Here is a 22066-nt window from a genome sequence, read left to right as displayed (position 1 = left end):
GGCCGCTTACGAACACCTTCAACCTTGCATCCTATCTTCTCCTTTCTTCTTCGACTGCTGACTTTGCATACGGCCAGAACGTAACGCGAAAGCAACGCGTGGAATGTATCTCAGCTCGATTTATCATTGAACGTGTGCTTCTTCTCTTTCTCTCTTCCTCTCTCTCGAGTGAGAGAGACAGAATAATCATAATTTTTTTCAATACTTTTCCTTTTTGAAAACAGAATAAGGAGCAACGCGTCATCGGCGTTTCGCGAGGCTGAGGATCAAGAGAAGTCAGCGGTGAGATCAAGGCTAACGTGTCTCGAGTAACAAGAATTGTTCGCGGTCGCGTGCCATGTCGTCGTCTTCGTCGGCGTCGGCGTCGTTGGGACATGGTCGACGACGACGACCGACGTTGGTTTGCGGTCACCATGGTCTTGGGGGCCATTAACACGTTCCCCGCAACCTCCGAGGCTTTCGTCATCGGCGTCAGAATCGGTACTGGCATCGCTACTCTGGCATCTCTCTGACGAGCAATCGACGTTGGAATAGATGCTGGCATCTCCGACGTCGGCGTATTTCTTTTTTTTTTCTTTTTCCTTCGTCACGTGTTCGCTCGAGAATGCGTAAGACGCAGAACACAGTGGCGGTGTTTGTTCGAGCGAACACGTCGGCTACGGTAGCTCGGTACTTTGAATCTCATTAATCAAATCACGTTGGAAAAAACATTCCTCCCCTCTCCGAGTTCCATGAAAGAGGAAACTTCTGTCGGAAGGAACGCGAGCAAGATCTTGATTGATGCAACCAGGTGATCATCAACGTCATAACTGATAATTATAGACAATACACTTATCTGCGTGTTGCAACGTGACCCGTAAAGCGTACTATAGAATAATCAATGAAAAGATCTCCCCATAGGCTACTTATTTTATAGAACAGAGGAAGTGAGGAAAAAATTTTCTGGAATATCGAAAGTCACCGAATGATTTTCTCGATTTCACCCACTCGATTTCTACCATACGTTACCATCTATAGCCATCGCGTGAAATACCCTCCTGGAAGGGATTATGCTCGACCCACGCGTACAGCCTACATGGACAGACCAGGAGCAGAAACGTCCCCTATCGTTTACGTATGTGGTTACGAAACACAGCTGGTTGTCACGGCGTTGCGCCTCGCTGGCTCTCCTCGTATCCTTACCTATCAGGTGTTACGATACCTCTTTCGCCTTCGACTCCACCAGCCCGTGGCCTCCTCCTACTTGCTAAGGTCGCTCTAAAATTAGGATCGGTTCGATAGTTTGAAGGAAGGGCCTGAGAGACTAGCCTTCGAGGTGTAGCACCCATCGTATTAATCCGCGGAACGCTCTTTTTAATCCTTCGATCGTTACGATAGTCGCGTTAGAATCGATAACGAGGAACGTACAACGCACGCCACAGGCGATTCATATAGCTTACATGGTAAATTGAGTACACGCCCATCGACCGAGCACAACGTTGAAAACAGTTTCTACGATTCCAGGAGGTTACCTTACCTTTTTCAGATGCTTGTTCACCCATTTGGTAAATGTTTTCTTTTGGATCGCGTCTCGTTCGTCTGCAATCACAAAGACAAGGATTTCGTTAGAGACTCGGTGATTTCGATCGGCAAGACAACGATAGTGTATATTCTTGATTCTCACAACGCGGTCTAATTAAATCGTTCGTTTGCATTTGCAGTTGCGAACCTACACAAACACAGGCGTCAAAGGAGTCGAAGCAATCCAGATAGACGGACAGGCAGACGGACAGGTAGGTGGTTGGATAGATAGGTAAAAGTAAGTAGGCAGGTAGGTAAATGGGTGGTGGATAGGTGGGCAGTCAGGTAGGAAACGAAAACAGTCAATCGTGCAGGTACACAAGCAAACGTGCCCTAAAATCTTTGCCGAGTTAGGTAAACGCGAAAGCAATGGCCATTTTTCAGTTACAAATTGATATTAATTAAAAATTAAAAATTGATTCATTACCAATTGATTGTATGCAAAATAAAAATGGCATAAGAGTACCAGCTTATAGAAAATGGCCATAATTTAGCATATACCTGACAGAAGGGACTCTAATTCCCAACCTGTGCCTTTGTTTCTCAACCTGTGTCCTAAACACCTGATCCGTAATAAAGCAAAAGCAATTGTTCTATTCGAAATGACAAGTGCCATTTCGTGTAATCCGACTTAGCAAGCTTACCAAGTTCGCGCAACAATGTCCAAGATTCTTAAAAACCAAGGGCATTGATAAGAAAAAGCTTACCAAGAAATACAAATTGCCTGTTGGACAGTATTGTACGATGTAACAAGTTCGACGACACCGAGTCGAAGTTAATCAAGCGGGAGGCAGTCCGTGCTCCCGAGCAATTAATTACCATCGATTATTTGATTCTATCTAGCGAAGCTCTCGTTAAGAAACAGTTATCGTCGACCGACTTCGAAACTAAGACGATAAATTAACCCTTCTACTGGGTCATTCCAAGTCTCGAATGTATCTTTCTAACGAGATAGATTTCAGAGAAATTTAAACAGATTCAGTAAATTCCCCGACGTGGCGCCAACCTTTGAAGATAAGAAAGAGAAACCTATTTGTACAGTTTCATAATGACCCTTTTGCGCAGTCTGTTTAATGAACCGAGTCGATCTTGACCGAGAATTAAAATTATGAAAAATTTCGAGCGAAAGTCTAAATGGTTTAACCTTTGAACAAATGAAAATGAAACATAGCCTGAAATAAAATTGATATTATCCTTATCTTACGTTCGTGTTCCAGCACTAAAATATCGATTAGCTAAGATTGCCACGTAATCGTTAAAAATAAAACACGCATTTATTCTAATTGACGTGACAAGGCATTATCTGGTAATCGGCTTAATCGAAGTTCGTCAGCCGAGACGGAGTTTCCGATGTAATCGAGAACGACACCTCGGAAGAGTGGCATACCGAAACTCAATGGAGATAAATTGGGACAACGAGGAGAACACATTGGTCCCCCTCGGGGCATATGGGATTTTCGGAGCACGCGTGATAACAGGGACAAACGAACGCTTGTCCCTGAGCATCGCTATGGAAAAGGAATCACGATGCAATTTTCGTGACGATGATACAGAAATCAGGAAGTTACGTGCTCGTCGCGCGAATAATCGATCGTATTATTTTTAATAAGCATGTTTGGCCCGGATATTTATAAATTCTTCTCGAAGAGATCTTGAAATTCTTTCGTAAGCAAGATGCTATCTATGCTACGTGCTTGTGCGTAAAAAACCCGTTTCTAAAAATGATTTTACCGTAAAGAAACTAAGAAGGCAAAGCCTCGATCGTCTTATTTTTGTGACATAGATCGTCGCGATATTAGACACACAAAGACACTTCAAAAAAAAAAAAGTTAGTTAATGTTGAGGGGGCATATACACCAAGCAATTTCAAAATTTTTATTTCTAGGTGGTATATACCCCCTTAAGGAGATAAAAAAAAAACCAAAAAAGAAAAAATTCAAACGCGAAGCGTGTCAAAAAATCTCTCGTATCAAGCAGATTTATCCGATTCTTTGGATTATAATCCCGCCGCGAAGACTCCAACTATTTTACCCCAGCTATTTCCGAGACTACTTCCGCGAAACATTCGGGTCAAACGGCAAAAGGTAAACGACCTCAAAATGAAAAAATAAAAAAGAGATACTTCCGTTCGTGATACTACACCGCGATGATACGAACTCTAGTTTTCGCGGTGCGTGCAATTCCCCAGTTCCTTTTTCACTCGTTCGTCGAGCGACCAAGAGGAAAGTCACCAGAGAATTGCACTCAAAGTGCCCGAAATGTGCCCTTTGTAACCAGATCGTTTCATAAAAAAGTGTTACGCGAGTGATACACGCTGAAAGTTTGAAATTACAAAAGGCCCAAGCATAACGATCCTTCTGTATCACTTGCGTAACATCCCCGAACAATTTTCCAACGATAAAGGGCAAAAAGGATGAAGCCACAAAGCGAATTCGACGAACAGAAAGAAAAAGAGAGAAAAAACGAGGGAATTGAAATAAAAATCACGAAGGGGAATAGAAGGGTGAGGGGTAAAAAGGTATTGGAACAGGTCCAGCCATCGGCATGCCAACTCTTCACCTACCGTGCGCCTCGATGAACATCGCCCAACAACCCCAGAAAGCCTGAGAGTTGGCCGAACGATGTTCCATAGCCCCGTCCACCCGCCAATTTTCTTCACCTTCCATCATCCACGAAAATCCGTTTGCTTTCTGACCTTTGAACTTGGATAAAGATTCCTCGTAGCCGTGCTGGGATCTCTGTTCACGGTGATGCTCCGCCACAGTATCGGCCGGATCGAAACCGAGCCTCTCCTTGTAATAAGCCTGAGTGGACATGTCGTTAGCCGATTAAATCCTCCTTTAAATTCTCACGAAACCAGCCATAATCGTGGCCATTTTCTTTCCTATACTTCCGATTCAAACGCACTTCTACTAATATCGTTTCTAACACGCACGCACTGTTTTCCCTTTTTTCTCTTCGACACCGATTTTTAATTGAACACACTTATCAGTTTCGCGCGGTGAACACTATCATCGATAATAATTAATCTTAACGAAATCAATGTAATATATTTTATTTATCTTAACGTATATATGGCACTTCGAGTTGACGGAAGACCCAATTGAATTCACTCTTTCCTCTCCTGTTGCCCGAATTATTTGACTTTTTTATTTGACGTTGACACACCGGTCGCGTATCACTGTCGACAGAGAAATATATCGTACGATCGAGCGAAGGGATTGGAAATGAAGGAACCACGCGACAGGGGTTGCATCGGCGACACTCGGTACTCGACACAATGCGAAGAGGAGAAGAGAGGAACGGCTAATTTCGTTCCACCCGTTTGTCCGTTCAGGCCGTTCGCCCGCTCTCCAGACGAACGAACCTTAACGAATCAACGACCGAATTTATCACGGCACGTCGCAGACGTAACCACTCAACGTTTCTTCAGGCCAAAGTGGCCTACGGTGGAAAGCGCACTGAGAAACGTACACGGGGTAATCGGTCTTTTCGCTGACGCCCTAGTTCATCGTTCGCCGTGAGAAACGGAGAAAGATAGAAAGAGAGTTTAACTATATCCACCAGCGGACAGCGTGGATAAAGAGAAGAGTACGATGTAATTTTCGCTACTCCGGTTTGAACTTTCACGCGGCCAATTAAACCGGACGACGATTCTATTACGGTCGAACGATGAAAATGCTGGTTATGTTACGTTACGAATGTTATAATGCAGACTGGAGGAGAGTGTACACGATAACGAAACGACATGGACAACGAACGGTGGAAGAGTGGATCGTGAGTAGCGTCGAGCTCGCGAGCGAATCAGCGATTGTACTAACGAATGAACGAGGCCGAGAGAGCGAGCGAGCGAACCAACGATCTACCAAACTGACGGTTGGTGACTGAGACACGGGTGCCACCCAGGGAAACCCAAGACCATCGGGATCTCCGCATATGGTAATGGAAGCAATGGCATGTGGGTGTCGTCTTCTGGATCGGAGCGAAAAGCAGTAAAGCCAATTGCAACACACCACCGACTGGCTGCCTCTTATTAGTAAGGGAAGGACCGCAACTGTCCGACTCCAATTTTAACGAGCTTTTGTAAGACGATAACGTACGCGTTTCTAGCGATCCGCATTCCTAGATGCACACCGATACATCTCTCTCCTCTCTTCTCAAACTTTCCCCTACGAAAGTGAAACGTTCGAACACTAACCACGAAGGTAAACCGTTGTTCCCCGGCATTCTGCATTTGAGAAAACGTCAAAGTCGTTACCAGCACGTGGTTCTAACACCTCCCTCGCATCTCGTAGCTCGCGACTCGACTCACGATCAAAACTGGACGGACTCGACCCCGACTCGACTCGACTCCGACTCGAGTCTGGCCGGATCTCCGCGGGACCGACGGAATTAGATGCGAATAGAAAATAGAGTAACGCGTGTCACGCGCCACGCGGTGTTAGGCGAACTCCTAACCGTGTCTGTCGCATTGGATAGACGACGTATAGAAAGTTCGAGAGAAAGTAACCCCCCCGTATAACGTGTTACGCGCGAACAGAGTCACATCTGAAATTTTATTAGAACCTCGAAAGAGGGGAAACGAGCCAGATGCTCTTCGTTCACGATTATCTCTTGAAAGTACGATATATCCCGGGAACTCGAGGGACGCATTTCGCTCCGAGTATTTTCTACTTTAAGTAGAGATTACCATGATATCGATGACAAGATCTTTCGATATTGAAATGATAAAATTACGATTAGATAGTTCTAACGGCATCATCGTCGGTGAGAAGATAAAATTAGAAGCACGTTGGAGGTTTGTTTGAGATGAAATTAAATTGAAATCGTCACCGTTTCAAAGTGCCGACGTCGAAGTGGTAATTAGACCGGTAGCCACGTAAGTATCCGGCGTTAACGCATCAGCGATGACAACATCTCGACAAGCAACGCGTGAAGGAGAGAAACATTATCCGTGAAAGACGAACGAAACGCGAAACGATCGATGACATCACGACTGATCGAAACGCGACGTGTCTTTTTTTTTTTTTTTCATCTCCTATCCACCCACCCATCCACCCTTCTACCACCTACCAACTTTCGATTTACCATTGCGGTGCGAGAATCGATACGCTCGACAACCTTCTAAACGCGTCGCGCAAAAGAAAGAGGTAGCGAAGGGGATCGTTTGCGAACGATCCTCTCGTGTCTAAGGCTCGAGAGGAGGAAAGCGACGAAGAAGGAAGAGAAAAGGAAGCGCGTGTACCCGCATCGGATCGGTATATAACGCGAGCTGCAAGAGAGGCCGGCTAGGCGGCATTCTTGCGGCAACGGCGTAGCAGTATAACGGGTCCATAGTCGGCTCTCGGAGGACTCCTCTCGAGAGGGCTCTTTCCAAGCTGAGAAGACTCTCTCCGCACTCTCGTATACCTCGCACAGCCTTGAGACGCACGCGGCAAAGCGTGCGAGCCACGCTGCCACCAGATACGAGACTTCTTGTCTATTTTCATAAGGTCCTCTTCCTGCCGATCGACTAACAAATTTCTCAATTAACCCTTTGCACTCGTATTTATATTTGAGAAGGCTCGGAATTTGTTTTCATACTCGATCGAAATGAAAACATTTTTATGGGAATATATTACAATTTAACTTGCCGGTTTAGTAGAAACAATTAGAAAATGTAGGATACGAGTGGAAAGGGTTAATATATGAAAGAAATTTGGACACCAGATACGCGACTTCTTGTCTATTTCCATAAGGCCCTCTTCCTGCCGATCGACTAACAAATTTGTCAATTAACCCTTTGCACTCGTATTTATATTTGAGAAGGCTCGGAATTTGTTTTCATACTCGATCGAAATGAAAACATTTTGATGAGAATATATTACAATTTAACTTGCCGGTTTAGTAGAAACAATTAAAAAATGTAGGATGGCGACTATATGGCGACATACGAGTGGAAAGGGTTAACATATGAAGGAAATTTGGAATTGTTCGTTAGAAAAGTTGCAAAAGGAAAGTAACTCCTCCGCGTGTTTCTTCTTCTCGGTTTCTCCAACGGAAACCCCACCTATCTTGACATCTCGCGTAACACCGTATCACAAGAGGACAAGCGACAAAAGCGTTCCACATCCATCGATCCTACCTCTCGGTGACAAGGCAAAAGCATCTTTCTTACCTCGGTTGTCCCTGTTAACGACACCGTGCGTGCTTGCTCCCCTCCATCCCCCTAACGTCCTACTTATGAACAACACTCTCGCGACACGTTCACGCTCAACTCTTTCGCATCATACCGGTCGACCTACAGACGGATAACGTAACGAATCACCATCCTACCGATCCATCCTAACGTAACCCAACGTTCTCTGTTCCTATGAAACAAGGTAACTCTAGCTGTCTAATATCAATTACGAATCGACCTTTCTCGTCAAGGTAGCCCAGCGCAGTCGCGTTTCGCTCTTATACGCGATTCATCTTAACCTCGAACTTGATACCGCGAATCGAGGCGCGAGATCTCGGAAACGAGCCATGGAATTTCAAGATCCGCGTTCGAAAAGGATACTCCTTTCGTTCGGGGAAACTCAGGTGTGAATGCGGCATAATCGAAGGCCTTGAGGATGACCTTTGCCGAATTCGTTCGGGATCCGCTCGTAAATTCGACGATTTTTCGCCGGCCTTTTCGCCGGATACAAAGAACTGCTCGAAACTGCTCGTTAAGCGGACCGTTTCGACTAATAGAACCTCCTTCTACTTCTTCGCGGGTTCTCTATAAACTCTTCGTTCCTGTTTCGCGACGCAGCTGAAACTGGTTTTCGAGATGCTAAACGGCGTCGACGATCTCCAGTCCCTCGTGAAATAAAACATTCGACGTGATTTTGCAAGCAAAACGAGACGTCAGGATATGTACATTCAAATACGACGATTTCTCGACTTGAAAATGTCTCTTTGCGTTTTTTACGGAAATAGTTTCGTGGAAGAAGAGAATCTTTCGACGATCGCGTAATCGTTGCGACACCTCGATCCGATCGAAAACAGGGAAAAAATAAAAAGTGGTGTCCTGATTGCATGGGACTCGGATGACGACGGTTGACTCTCGATGCAAGTCTCGGTTGGACGCGGACCGCTTCGATAAAGCTTACTTGCACTTTCGCGGGTCTGTTAACGCAACGACCAAATACGGCTTTCGGTGCGAACACTCTGGAGGTCGCGGATACGAAAGGTGGGGCGATATACTAACCGAACAAGTAGAAAGAGAGCGAGAAGCAGACCAAAGTCTCTCGGCAACGATAGCGAGAAGCGATGAACAAGAACGGAGAACCGATATGACCGATGGAAATGAAGAAAAATTATAAATTCGATGCGTCATTTTCTCGCGTGATTTCATTAGTGAAAAAGCGCATAACACTAGAAGTACATTATTCTACATTATTTTCAAATTAAAAATAAGCGACATTAGTTCTAGCGTTAAAGTTTCATGAAATCACGACCTCTCGCTGCATGTACCATGAAGGTGATCGGTAAAGATAGTACAGACGAAATCCGAGAGCAATCTGAATGAAAATCAATGAACAAAAACGGCTTTTGAAGCACGCACGAATATCATCGTATGGCATGCAGCAAGATAAAGAGGGATAAAACGGAGACAGGGCGAAACGAATAATTGGCATTCCATTTAAAGGGGAGACCTTCGAGCTGGCAGAACTCAATTAAACCGACTGGAGTAATTTGGCAAGAAAACACGCGACTCGTTCCGCTTCGAGGAACATTTTTCATTGTGTATAGCTTATGGTTTTTCCGGTTTCGAATGATCGCGTTCCACGAACGATGACGTTTTCTTCGTCGTACTTTTTCGATGACGAGAGTGGAAAACGGGCTTTGCGACCGATTCGGGCCAGAGAATAGGTCGATCGGACCAAATTAAGAAATTCCACGTACGCGGGTAAAACGGACACAGAAACGTCGGTATACTCATATGTACCGTGATTGTGCGCGGCGTGTCTCGCGAAGCCGGTTTGTCATAGAGCTCCTACCCAGCTTGTAATTATTACGCAATCCCCGTATTCGATGAAAACGACTTTCTTCTTATTCACTCGCCGGCTGCTAACCACCGCCTATCTCTCTTTTATTATGCCTCTGCAACACAATTCTCCGCACCGAGTCTTCTTCGATTACGTCAACGTCCTCTTGTCATTCTTGCCTAATCCACTGTACTTAAGTACCGTGGTCCTCGTTAATATTCGTACATCCGACCGTCGAACGGACTTGTATCAATCGTGACCCAGACCTACGAAAATAGTTTCGCAACCCATATTCGTCGAAACGTCTTTTTCCCAAACAGATTTCGTATCGTCATCGAAGTTAAACGCGAACGAAACGATGAATCGACTGTATGGTTTAACGGAAGAAGGAATTCGAAGTATCCGAAGCTACGAGGAAAGGAAAGAAACGAAAGTGCGATGGCAATCTTGAATGGAACCGGATAATATCGGTATAACACGTATTTCTTATTTCGTGAATCGGTCGAGTTAACCGTTCAAGACTCGATGCCGTTTCATGATTACCAACAAGTCGCGCGCGTTAATGGAAGGGGCGATACGAGAGCGAAGGGGGGAAACGATACGAGCGTGGAATAAGGATCGATATAGCCGGGTATCAATGAGCGAAACCGAGATAGAACGAAGAGGTAGAGACAGCTGGAGAAGCCGGAGGAGACCAGAGGTAGAAAGAGCAGGGAGGTGCCACGGAACGAAGCGTGACTCACGGAACGCCTCGTGTTTTGCTCACGGGCCACGGGTTTATCGAAATCTTTCTTCCTATTATAATACCTATTTCCAAGTTACAAAATAACTGTATCAACAAAAGCGTATTCCTACGGCAGCTTCTCCTCGTGCACGTGTCAAAGCCAAATAGATACACCCGCGAGGTTCCTTCGTTTCCTTGTTTACCGAGCACATAAGACTCGTTATCGATAGGTACTATGTCGGTTTGTCACTCGTATAACATTATACGTACGCGTTTTATCGGAACAATGACGTCTGTACGCGACACTGCTAACCAACTGACATGTACACGATGAACCGAATCGAATCGAATCGTATCGTATCGAATCCCACCGACCAACCGATCGCTCGTACTCGAGACGTGGCACTGAAATTCCTCGGTAGAACGTACCGCACGACAACGCGTTGACGAAGTCGACGCGCGTATCCGGAACCCCGCCGTAACACGGCCAGGTAGCTGTAGGCCGTTAGACGAGGACGGGGATATACCTCTTGGACGACGACAAGGAGAAACACGCTCGACGCTCGGTGCCGAGAAACGGTCGTATTGGAAAAAGATGGGAGGATGGACCGAGAAGGATGAATGGGCTCGAGGAAAGAGGAGCAACCCAACGGATAAGGTACACCGGCAACGAACCGACACAGGGGAGGGACCTAAAGCGAACGCGGAATGGCACAACGTGATGAAGGAAGAAAGAATTTCATAGGGTAGGGGAGAAAATGAAAAGGAAAGAGGAAGGGGGGAAAGAAGAAGGAGAGCGAGCGAGCGGCTTGCGAGTTGGAGAAGACGCGATTTGCCGCTCCGTCGTGTAGACCACGTCGCCTCGACACAGACTGCAGCGGCCTGGACAACTGCCGCCCACCCAAGCTGCCTCTCTACCTCGAGCCTCGAGCTTCCAGTACCTAACCTCTACCGAGCGTATCCCGCCATTGCACCTCCCTCCATCCTTCACTTTCTCCGTTCGTTCGACGGAGATGATCGTATACACGAGGGTCGGGGTGAAACTGACTGATATTACCAAGGAGAGGGGGTTACAGAGAAAGAGTAAAGGGACAGGTTCTATGTGGTAGATAAAGAGACAACGACGTCTCTGTCTTTTTGACAGCGTTTCGGAGTAGAATAGCTGCCGTTACAAACAGGTTCGTAGGGCAGGTCACGTAACAACAGGGGCGCGCCGTGAAAATACCGCCAATTGTGCACTAACTCTTTCGTTCATTCACTATTACACATAAATATAACATAATTTGATATTGCATAATCAGCTGTTAAGAATAAAAGTTCTTATCTTAATAAGTTTTTAGTGTTCCTTTTTTTTCATTCCTTCTTATTTCGAGAGAAAAGATTAAAAGCAACAACTTGAACAGATTATTCACTTTTTGCAGCACGATTTTCATTCAACGTTATAACTCTTTCACTCCTTCTCTCTTCATCTTCCGTTTCGCCGCGAATTCCGCTCGCGTGTCCCAAAGAGAATATGTCGGAGAGGGCGGCGCGTATCACCCTTGTAGCGTGAGAATTCTTGCGATCTGGCGCCAAGCCAAATGTACCTAATTTTTCTCTTTTTCTTCCTCGATCATTCCTAACGTCGCCAGTATTCTACCTCTTGTTTATGCTACCGGCAAAAACCAAACCAAAAGCAAACGCGAGACCGCCTGCTAACAGATGCGGACACTAAATGCGTGACTTTCATCCAGATCGCTAATACCGCGCGAATGTAGAAATGTTTATCTTGTCTAGATAAACGATCGCGATCGTGTCGAATAAAGTTTACTGACTTATCTGTACACCGATACCATTCGAGTAAATAGGCAGGAGTCGAGGTGGGTCCGACCCTCCTCGAAACGGAATTTGATAAAAAATATTATCAAAATATGAAAAAACATTCCTTGTAACAAAATAGGGATACCGATCTATCGATTGGAATCAATTAACATTGTCATTTCCCAGATATTTTTAAAATTTACGTAACTTTCCTCAAATTCATTAGTCATTTAAGCGGTCATTAACTTTTAAAGCCCATTTTGATCCTTTTACTTTGAACGACACCGAGAATGTTGATCGTTATCAAAGAACCGTATAATCTTAAGTGGACTCTGATTCAGTGATACCAATAATGTACAATCTTTCTCGATAACTTATCCAAGTTCACCCAAACCCTGTACACCGACTTACGGTACTTTCCGCAACCGTGCGAATATTTAAGTATGTTAATTTCAGAAGCGACAAACCTAGAAATAACTCAATTACTTCGGAATGTTGATTAGTTTCAAAATTTACAAAATTATACCTGATAATTTGGATAAAATCTGTACGTTGAGTTTCAGAATGACATTCAGGTTCAAAGAAGTTTAAATTTCAATAGAAACCTGCATCTCTTATAACACGGTTGCGAATAATTGGCAGAGTTCTTCGCTTCTTTCCACTTCCATAGTTTTTTCCATTCGTATCGATGATTCACATCTGGCTTGCAACTTTTATGCAACCCGTAACGTTGCAAATAAGGTTATTACAACGAGGTGAATCCTCATAGTTTTTACCAAGCAAGGTTCACCGCGTTGATATGCAAAGAACGTTACAAAGTCAACATTGGTATTATATTCTAGCACTTGGCTGGCTACCGTAGGTTGTAATCTAGCCAGATAATTCCCACTGTTTAACGCTATTTAGTAATGTCTACTACATATTCGATGAGTTCGAAGCAGCGGTTCATCGTTCCCGGCTCGTATGACCTGGATCCCACTCGACATTTTTCTTATCTATTTTATTTTTTCTTTTTTTTTTCTTTTTTACTTATTCATGGCCCCCTTGGCAAGTTCACGTGCATTCCTAACTGTACCTCGATCGAAACTAAGATTACTACACGAAATATATATTAAAACGCGAGAATTCACCGATGAAAATTGTAGTCTGTTAGTGAACGTCGATTCGATCGATCCGATCGCGTCTACGGAAGATTAAAGGTAACGCAATGTTGTTTTCGAATCTTCGAAATTATCCACGAAGAAGATGTTGCATCGTTGGAAAAGCTTTGCCAACAGGTAAGCATAGAAAGCGTCCGATAAATAAAGGGAACAATGGTTTACTATGTTTATCAAAAGGAACCCGTATTATACGGGGGGTTATTTCATTTATCTGCACCAATTGCAAAGAAAAGCTTTCACGGAGATAAATCTTTGGTGCATCGAGCTCCTCAGGTACGTCAGGTACCCCGGGACATCTAGCGAGCAATCCGTGAAAGCTCGTTCGTGTTAAAGAAAAGTAGGAATCGCAACAAACATAAAAGCACAGGATATATTTTTACATCCTCCTTTCTTATAATCCTCATTATTATTTTCAAATATTCTCAAAAATTTAATTTTTATAGATCCAAATTTTAAATAAATTTCCTTACACCTTATTCTCTAAATTTATAACAAAAATCCTTGTGAAATAAAAAAATTGCTGCGCCGATAATAATTTCAAAAAGCTTAGAAATAAATTTGAACCTTTTCCTTCTGAGGGAAAAGCTTTGCACGATAAAAGGTTAAAACGAATAAAGGATCGATTGCAACCCCTCTTTACGCGATCGATTGCTTCCTGCAATGTCACCGAACGCAGCCTCTAAATAAAACGGACCTGCGCAAGGAAGGAAGTAAAGGCAGTGTGTAAAAAAAAGAGACACGAAGCGAGGGAAAAAAAGACGGAAGAGGAAAGAGAAGACGTTGCCGAGGCTGGGGCATCGAACCGTGACCCTAGCAGCACCTGTTGCCGCCTCCACGCTCCTAGATTAATACGAACCGACCTAACCTGCCGCCTCCGCTCCATACTAGCCGCGTAGGCACAGTTGAACTACTATAACCTCTCCTACAAACAGATTCCATGGACCGTGACCGTTAAAAAGCTCGACCGTGAGTTCATCGACGCGACGACGAGGTTGAATCGTAGGTTAGTCGGTTGTCTGCCACTTTGATCGTTACACAAGTGTCTTCATTCATCGCGACGGTTGGAATGAGTTAAAGGAGCCAATCTCGCCTTCCGTACACCGAGATTTCTCGGAAAGCAATAAATTATTGGAGTAACAGGGTGCAAGGGGAGTTTCGAAGAGCAATAAAAGAACGCTTAACGGTTACTAGACCATTCGCGATAGTGCGTCGATAGGTCACTATAATTAGAAACAATTATGCTCGCGTGCCTGAGATGCGATACATCGATATCGACTACTGACGTTTATTACGTCGATTGAATCGCTAACTAAGGCTAAGAAATATCGAATATTTTAACGACGCCGTTTGAAAATGGTGCCGAACCGAACACGCACGTTGCGTTTTGCGAACGCGAATCAGAGCCTGTAATTTCACGAATCGGATGTGTCCTACATGCATACGTTTGTGCACACACTTGTCTTGTACATAAAAATCAGCCATAATCGGGAAGTAAGGTTTTTATTCGGAACGTACGAAAATCGTTTCCGACGTTGAAACGATGCGCGAAACGATTCACAATCGAGCCGCGCATGCGCAGTGTAAAAAATTCTCACGGTAAGATGATCGGCAACTGCAATTCGATATTTCTCGATTGGTTTCGAGTATCTATACCCGGTCAGCACCCTTCGTCGAAGGTCGACGCAAGATCGTACCGCAAGCGATTCTTGTTTTCTACATCACTGGAATTTATACAACGCGAATAATTTCTACTACGGTTTGTACAACGCATACCACCGTTCGCGTAAACTCGGACTGTTTACGATTCGATTACTCGAACGGTACAATCGAATACCGCTTACTACGATTTCCATACGTCACGTGACCAGTGTACGAATCGATACGGTCGATAAGGGGCAATTTGACTGACGATGATAGAATCGACAGAGAAACACCAATAAACAGGAGCTAAAGGTTTCATCAATTACGTTGTATACGTGTAATTGTAGGACATTACGAATAATAGCTCGCGAAGGTGAATAACGAGACCGAATGATTGATTGCCGACGTTGTCGTTAATTTACAACTCATTATACGCTACCATTCTGGTCGATTACGTATCTCGACTATAAGGATACTCGTAGCTAGAACGTGGTAGAAAAACGACTAATGTCGCCACTGTACAACGTAATTTAGTACACTACGCGCGTACAATGATACTCGTTTTACAATTAACCCATTAATTCCCAGATGCTGCAAATATATTTTCAATGTAGAGATAAATACCAGCTGTAGGAAGCGGGACGCGTAATTCCTTCGTATATCAAACAGGAACAGCGAAACGTTGTTTTTAATACTAACGTCCGATAGCGATTAATTAAATTCCGCATCGTACGAAAACGAAAGGCGGAAGACGGTATACGCGGTAGAGAATTCAAAGTAATACACGTAACCGGCTTGCGAAAACGGAAAGTAGAAACAGGGAATTGACACTTACCGGCAATCCGTAAGACGGCTCTGTCAGCAGGATCAAGCTGCAGGATACTCAACGGTTTGTCCTTTACCCATTCCTTCAGGCTTCCGTCCAGCTCGAACTCCATTATCCAAAAATCTTCGTATCCTTCCTCTTTTTTTTCTTTTTTCTTTTACACCATATTCGTGCAACTCCTCGCTTGGCACTGTTTTCACAACCACTAGACAATTTCACAACCGCGACACACTAGTGAACCGTGTGTTACGTCGTCTTCGCTCAATAGCGTCCACCAGCAGCGAATAGCGCACCGTAGTTATCGACAGCAGGCAGCTGGCAACTTTGCACGCGATATTAGATACGACATCCTCTTCGTTTCTACTCCCTCTCTTTCCTCCCTTATGCGTATGCTTCTCTTTTAAAATAACCCGGTTCTAGTTGAAAATAGTTTTGTTGAATGAAAAGCACGTGGAACTCGAATCCACCATTGCCGCGCGTTTATTTACTTGTACGCCGCTGTTGGGTCGAGTACAGTGTACCGCTGCGTAGAAGTGCACGAACTGCACGCCGTAACGGAAGGAAGAGGGAGGTGGTGGCGAAGAGACGACGAACAAGGGAAAGCGTACAATGTTATGGCGTTCTTTTGACGATGCCACGACGATGACTTAACGACCAACAGCGATGGATATCACTTTTCTAGTAACAAACGCAACGTGCTTCCTCTGCACGCCGATAATCAACCGATGCTTCGCATCTTCGTCGTCCGCGGCGCTTAGGTCAGGTTAGATTTGGCTCAAACGGTTAGGTCAGGCTCGACCTCTCAAGACACGGCCTCGGAGATTCTTCTCGTTGTTGTTGTTGGTGTACGTCTTAAGACCTTTGTGTCACGATCCCGATGATTCTTCGGTAGATTACTTGAGAAAACATCCTAGTCTAATTCCACCGCCCCCGCTGGTGTCTACGTCGTTCCCCTTTGGAAACATTCTATAAATAAAAATAGAAACATTGCTTCTTTCAATGAATTTGATTATAAATAATTTTACTAGTAATTTACTTTTATCGTGGTACACGTATAACGTGGGTGTATACCGTGGGAGGAGGATGAGAACAATGTATCAATATTTTAGTAATTGAATTATGACTCATAGTGGGAGGGAAAGTAATGCTTCGGATGGATCGCTACTTTCTTTAAAAAATTTCATAACGCTCGACTATCAACTGTTGGCGTAAAATAAACTGCAACTATTAATTATTGTAATAGGATTCGATAGAAAGAGCCGGAAGCGGATGCGGTAAAAGATATCACGCCGGACTAATTCTCAAGAAGCATTATTAAAAAAGTTGATACATGCGTAAATTCTTGAACATACATATCATCGTTCTACTTTCAAACGGAACTACTTAGGTACTTGCTTACACGTATCTATACATAGAATTGTATTTAGCTCAAACAATGTTGCATCGTTTTTTGAAATATGATCTTTTTTTTTTTTTCATATTTGGACGTTTATTTTATGAAAGAGAACGCTATGTGTATCAAGGTGCTTTAGACAAAGAAAGTTTTCGGTTTTTCATTGATTTGTTTTTTCACTTTACACGCAAAAACATCGACATCCGTTCTGCGTTCATGCTTCAAAAGACCTCAGTTTACACGCATGCAAGTGTTCTTTTCTCCCTCTTCCTCTCTTTACGTCAAATTTAGAATTGTCTGAATACAAAAGCATAACAAATACTTTCTGATGATTTTCTACTGAATAACCAGACGCAAAACAACTTTCTTATTTAAAAATATTCTTTGATGAAACGAAAGATATAACCTGAATTCTACCCCGAGTTAAACCTAACCTTACGGCTCTTAAAATACGACGAAAATATGCTCGGTTATGTTCTGGTAACATGATCATAAATTGATTTTAGATTTAGCGCTAGAAATGCATGATACCCTTAGAAATCATAAAGTTTTAATCTTTTCTACCTGAGGTAAGACATGAGACATGTACAGTATCAAGAATCAGCGACATCTGCGAAATACATTCACTGAACAGACTAATCAAGATAACCGCCTGACCAAAAATAGTGAAAAGTAATTCTGATTCATTTGTAATCAGTTCGAATCTTGAAACAAACAATAAGTTCGACGTAATACAATATGGGTGAAACGATATCCTATCTCGTCTAAATCTATGTACAGTGTTAAAAGAATAAAGTCATTGAAATTCTTAGAATGGTAACGATATCGAAGAAAATACGAAGGATGTGCATTACCGTTTGGATCATCTGTCGAGTAGAATGCGAAAGCAGGAAAAATCAATGTTCACCGGTACTCTCGTTGAATTTCTTTGTCGGCAACGAGGCAACCAAATTCGAAGGATATCCTTTTGTGTTTTTTCATACACCTTCCAATAAAAAACACTATATACTTGTACGTAGAGACATCGCATTATCACTTATCATAGCAACATTCGAGTTAGAAATACGACCCGGTTCCTGACGACGCGCCTAGCAGACGACATTTTGCTTTTGACGAATTCGCCCGAAGTCCATCGACCGTCCCCGAACTCGAGTGAATCGGCAGCTGCCCCGATTCGCAACGCCACACCGTGGCTCTCTCTCTCTCTCTCTACAGCCCTGCGCTCCGCGGATTGACCCAATCCAATACTTGGCTTTTCCTTGATTACGTATTATCTAATTGTTTCTTTCTCTCTTCACTTTTATTTTGAATAAACTTTCTTCCTCTTTTGATAAGAATTTCTATTCATAACAATTGCGAAGGGAGTAGAGGAAACTAAGGAAGGAAAAATAAATTACGAAACGTATTAATCAATAAGAAAAGGTCAAGATCCAATAATTATTCGATACTTGACATTATCAAATTTTATAAAAAAAAAAAAGAGAACCTTCAGCCTAAAACAGGTGTATTTTACATATGAATGAATGGAACGTGTCTGACATCATACCTATAACGGATGACATCAACTTTTTCACTAAGAGATTAGTCTCCACTGCCATCGGCCATTCATATAGCGGCGAACGGTAGCCTTCGCAGCCACTTGCTTCATTTGATGTCACCGCTAAATAAAGCAACTGACACGGTCGGTAAATACGAGGACGATGTTTCGAGTAACACCTATTCCATAATTAGATGTTTATTAAGAGATTCATTGAATATCAATTTCAAAGTCCAATGTATCATAGATGATCTTATCATGAGTTTAACAATATGCTGATGTTTTCCAACTTGTTTTCGCGATCATGTATTATTTGGTCTAGCTGTTTTAGATACGTTATTACTCGTTGTTTGAAGTTCATGTCGCGTTGAATTTTTATTACCGTGTTTTTCTTTTTCTAACATCCCAATAATGTCTTCCTTTTGTTTAATTATATCGCTTAAATGCTGTACTTTATGCCGACAAATACGTTTCATTCGCTGAACACGAAGTTCCTGTAATTTTATTCGCTTTTCGGCTGATTCTACTTGCTGTCTCGCACCTCTTCGGACAATCTGAAATAATACTTGTTTATCATTTTTTGCACAGCGCTATCAATACGCTAAATAGTTTACACGTACTTCTAATTGATTTTTTAAATCATTCACTCGACTAGTAATGCTTTTTCCAAGGCGATCAATATTTGCATTTTCTTGTTCGGTTTCGCGCAGGATAGCTAATAGTTTTTCTCTTTCTGCCACGATTCTTTCATATTCGGAAAACAATTCCTCGCAATAAGCGGTCGCCTTACTTAATTGCCCTTTCAGAGAATCACGTGAAATCCGAGTTGAATATACAAGACCTTGCACGTGTTCCAGTTTACGTTGTGTACGCCTGAAGAAAATCTACGTATATGATACATGCGAATGAGACAGATAAAAATGATACTGAGAAGAAGAAAAAAAAAACAGATAACTTACTTCAAATTTTTCTCAAGATTTTCAACAAGACCTTTCAAATGATTTCTTTCGGCTATGGCCATTACGAGTTCTTTCTCGTTCTCTGGTTGATTCTCTTCCATACGTTTTATATGATTGGAAAGATTACGTTTTTCATTTTCATATCGGTATTTTAATTCATCCAGTAATTTTTTACATTCTTCGACAGCGGCAGTGTGAATGCTCGTAGGTATTGTTTGATCCTCTTTACTTTTTAGTTTTTCAAATTCTTTGCTTAAAATTTCATATTTTCCGCGAAGATTACTTAATTCTGATACGCAGGTCATATTTTCTTTCCTAAGTACATCATTACGTTTTAAAATTATTCCCATCTTTAATTCATACGCCGAACGAACTTCGGCGGTTTCCCTTTTTAAACTTCCGGTTTCCTTTTCCAAAATATCGTTTTGTTTTTTTAAAGATGCTGTGTTTTCAACTAATGTCGCAATTTCCTTTGCATACCTATCGCACTCTGACTTTAATTCTTGTACTTCTTTGTGCATAAGTTCATTCTCTGTAAGGACTTCCTTACATCTATTACCAAAATCAGCCATCTCCTGTTCGTACATGCGTAAAAGTTCTCGTTTTTCCGACAAATTTTCTTGATAGGCATTCAAAAGTGGACCTAATGCATGAAAATTAATACTTCCCCAAATTCTCTGATTGTACTTCTCTTCCTTTTCACTGCTTTCTATGTGTGCAGAACTGATTTCAAGTTTTTGATCTCTTAATTTGTCTTGATATCTTTCCAATTCAGTATTCAATTGGTAGACAATGTTTTTTAAAAGTAATATATCTTCATTTAACTGAACTTTCTCTACTTCAAGTTTTTCATTGTGTTTTGTTAAATCAACTTTTGCCTCTTCTAGTTCTTGTACTACATGGACTAAAGTTTCATAGTGTGAACATATTCCTTTATATTCTGTTTCTCTTTGCTCTAATATACTACCTAATTTTTTACATTCTTCTTCAATATGTTTATAACGTTTTTCTAATTTGTGATACTCATTGGCTATTTTCAAGGAATCTTTAGAAGGATGTTTGGTTTTTATTCTTGACGATACGGTACCTGTTATAATAAAATATCACTTTTAGTATTATTTTGATAGGATATGAAGTATGTTGTGTCTCATGTCTATTAATAGTACCTGATTCAACATCATCTTCATCAAATGATTGTTTCTGACTTTTCTCATGTGATTTCTTATTTCTTTCACAATCATGCTTTTTGTTCATTGAACATACATTATCATCATTATCATTTGTATCACCTATGTTATAATCTGATGGATCTTTATGCAATACATGAGATTTAAGTGTATGTCTTGCTTTCGAAATGCGTCTGCGACAATAAACTGGTCTGCAAGGTGTCTCCAAACTACTGTTTATAAGCGATGTTCTTCTACAACTGTGCTGTAGCAGATGATAGGTTAGGACAAACAAAAAACTTGTATACAATAAAACGATACATTAAAATCTTATAAACTGCATTACCTTCTTTCTTTGTTGTTCAGTACTACTTTCATAATTAGCCATTGTCATACTTTACATTTTAAAAAACAGTGATCATCTGATCAAGACTGATCGAAATACTTAAACGTAAAACGATCTTGATTGATTTTATACCACAAATTCATTGCAGATCTATTTAATATATTTAAATCTACGAAAAGTATACGCACGTGCGTTTGATCGCGCATACGTATTTTTATTATTAATTTCCAAGTTTGTATATTTAGCATTACCATAGTAACGATGTTTAATGCAATCAGTGACTACAGATCCAAAAACTACTGGACATTTATTGAGAAATCAGGATTTTAGGGGTTCCAGAAGCCCCAAGGTCAAGTTAGGTCTGCATATAAAGAGCACAGTTGGTATAACAACCGTATGTTGTCGCATAACTTTCAGTAGTCGCCGATAGATAGTGTCAGTGTTCCCTGTTTCGGAAAATCGATCGGTAAGTTATTGAATAGTTTGCGCTGTTTTTGTATAGGTGACGATAAGATCGAATTTAAAAAATGTTTAATTTGCGGCGGTCTTTTATAAATACAAGTTTGTGAATACGAGTTTGTCACCCAATTATTCTAATAATTTGAGAGTCTTGTGCTGATTTTGATTAATTTTATAAAGAATACGAATTAAAGGGAGTAAAACTGATTTAAAAGTAGACCGAGATATAAAATGATGAATCTTTTAGGGGCGATTGAATTTTGCAATTAAATTGTAATAAATGTTTTAATTTGTACACGAATTGGAAAATATAAAAGGAAGCACTGTTATCTAGCGATTTTATCTAATCTCACTTTTGCCAGTCATTATGTGACGCAATCTACGATTAAGGACGAGGATTTTAAGAATTAAATTACGTAGAAGGATCCGTTCAGAAATAAAGAATCGAAGAAAAAGAAACACTTCAATGAATGCATTTCGTGTTGAGGCAAATTTGAT

General features: G+C 42.0%; 2 protein-coding genes across 21 annotated transcripts in view; both read right to left on the bottom strand.

The window, feature by feature from the left end:
- Positions 1–11175, bottom strand: part of LOC114871729 (dystonin) — a 63108-nt gene extending 51933 nt beyond the window's left edge. For 11 of the 19 annotated variants that reach the window (XM_046284972.1, XM_046284978.1, XM_046284983.1 and 8 more), the window contains exons 1-3: positions 10552–11171; positions 4256–4741; positions 1517–1578 (exon numbers count right to left, since the gene is read on the bottom strand). In XM_046284972.1, coding sequence (XP_046140928.1) covers positions 1517–1578; positions 4256–4376 — 183 coding nt within the window. In that variant the 5' untranslated portion in view covers positions 4377–4741; positions 10552–11171. Of the gene's footprint in view, positions 1–1516; positions 1579–4255; positions 4742–10364; positions 10380–10551 lie in introns of those variants that run through there. The other 8 variants (XM_046284986.1, XM_046284987.1, XM_046284988.1 and 5 more) reach the window with 5 other exon arrangements.
- A 4654-nt stretch (positions 11176–15829) lies between these two features.
- Positions 15830–21374, bottom strand: LOC114871794 (centrosomal protein of 89 kDa-like). 2 transcript variants are annotated; one of them, XM_046284989.1, is made up of 6 exons: positions 21110–21374; positions 20764–21028; positions 19598–20684; positions 19259–19511; positions 17956–19192; positions 15830–16674 (listed from the first exon to the last, which is right to left on the bottom strand). In XM_046284989.1, exons 1-5 carry the CDS (start codon positions 21155–21157, stop codon positions 18941–18943), a joined length of 1905 nt encoding a protein of 634 aa, XP_046140945.1. In that variant the 5' UTR covers positions 21158–21374; the 3' UTR covers positions 15830–16674; positions 17956–18940. The 2 variants fall into 2 exon arrangements, with proteins under 2 accessions (XP_046140945.1, XP_046140946.1); XM_046284990.1 differs by having other exon boundaries at positions 20764–21023.
- Positions 21375–22066: the final 692 nt, after the last annotated feature.

The sequence above is a fragment of the Osmia bicornis genome, chromosome 3 (genome assembly GCF_907164935.1).
Source record: "Osmia bicornis bicornis chromosome 3, iOsmBic2.1, whole genome shotgun sequence".
In the NCBI taxonomy this organism is placed as follows: domain Eukaryota; kingdom Metazoa; phylum Arthropoda; class Insecta; order Hymenoptera; family Megachilidae; genus Osmia; species Osmia bicornis.
Note: the sequence above shows the minus strand (reverse complement) of the source record. Positions and strands in the feature narration are given on the sequence as shown.

Bases quoted from the DNA above. Each gene is read 5' to 3' on its own strand.
- LOC114871794 (XM_046284989.1), bottom strand. From the start codon at position 21,157: ATGACAATGGCTAATTATGAAAGTAGTACTGAACAACAAAGAAAGAAG. The intron at 21,029-21,109 runs GTAATGCAGTTT...CATCTGCTACAG, and splicing joins CTGAACAACAAAGAAAGAAG to CACAGTTGTAGAAGAACATC. The intron at 19,512-19,597 runs GTAAGTTATCTG...GATTTTCTTCAG, and splicing joins AATCTTGAGAAAAATTTGAA to GCGTACACAACGTAAACTGG.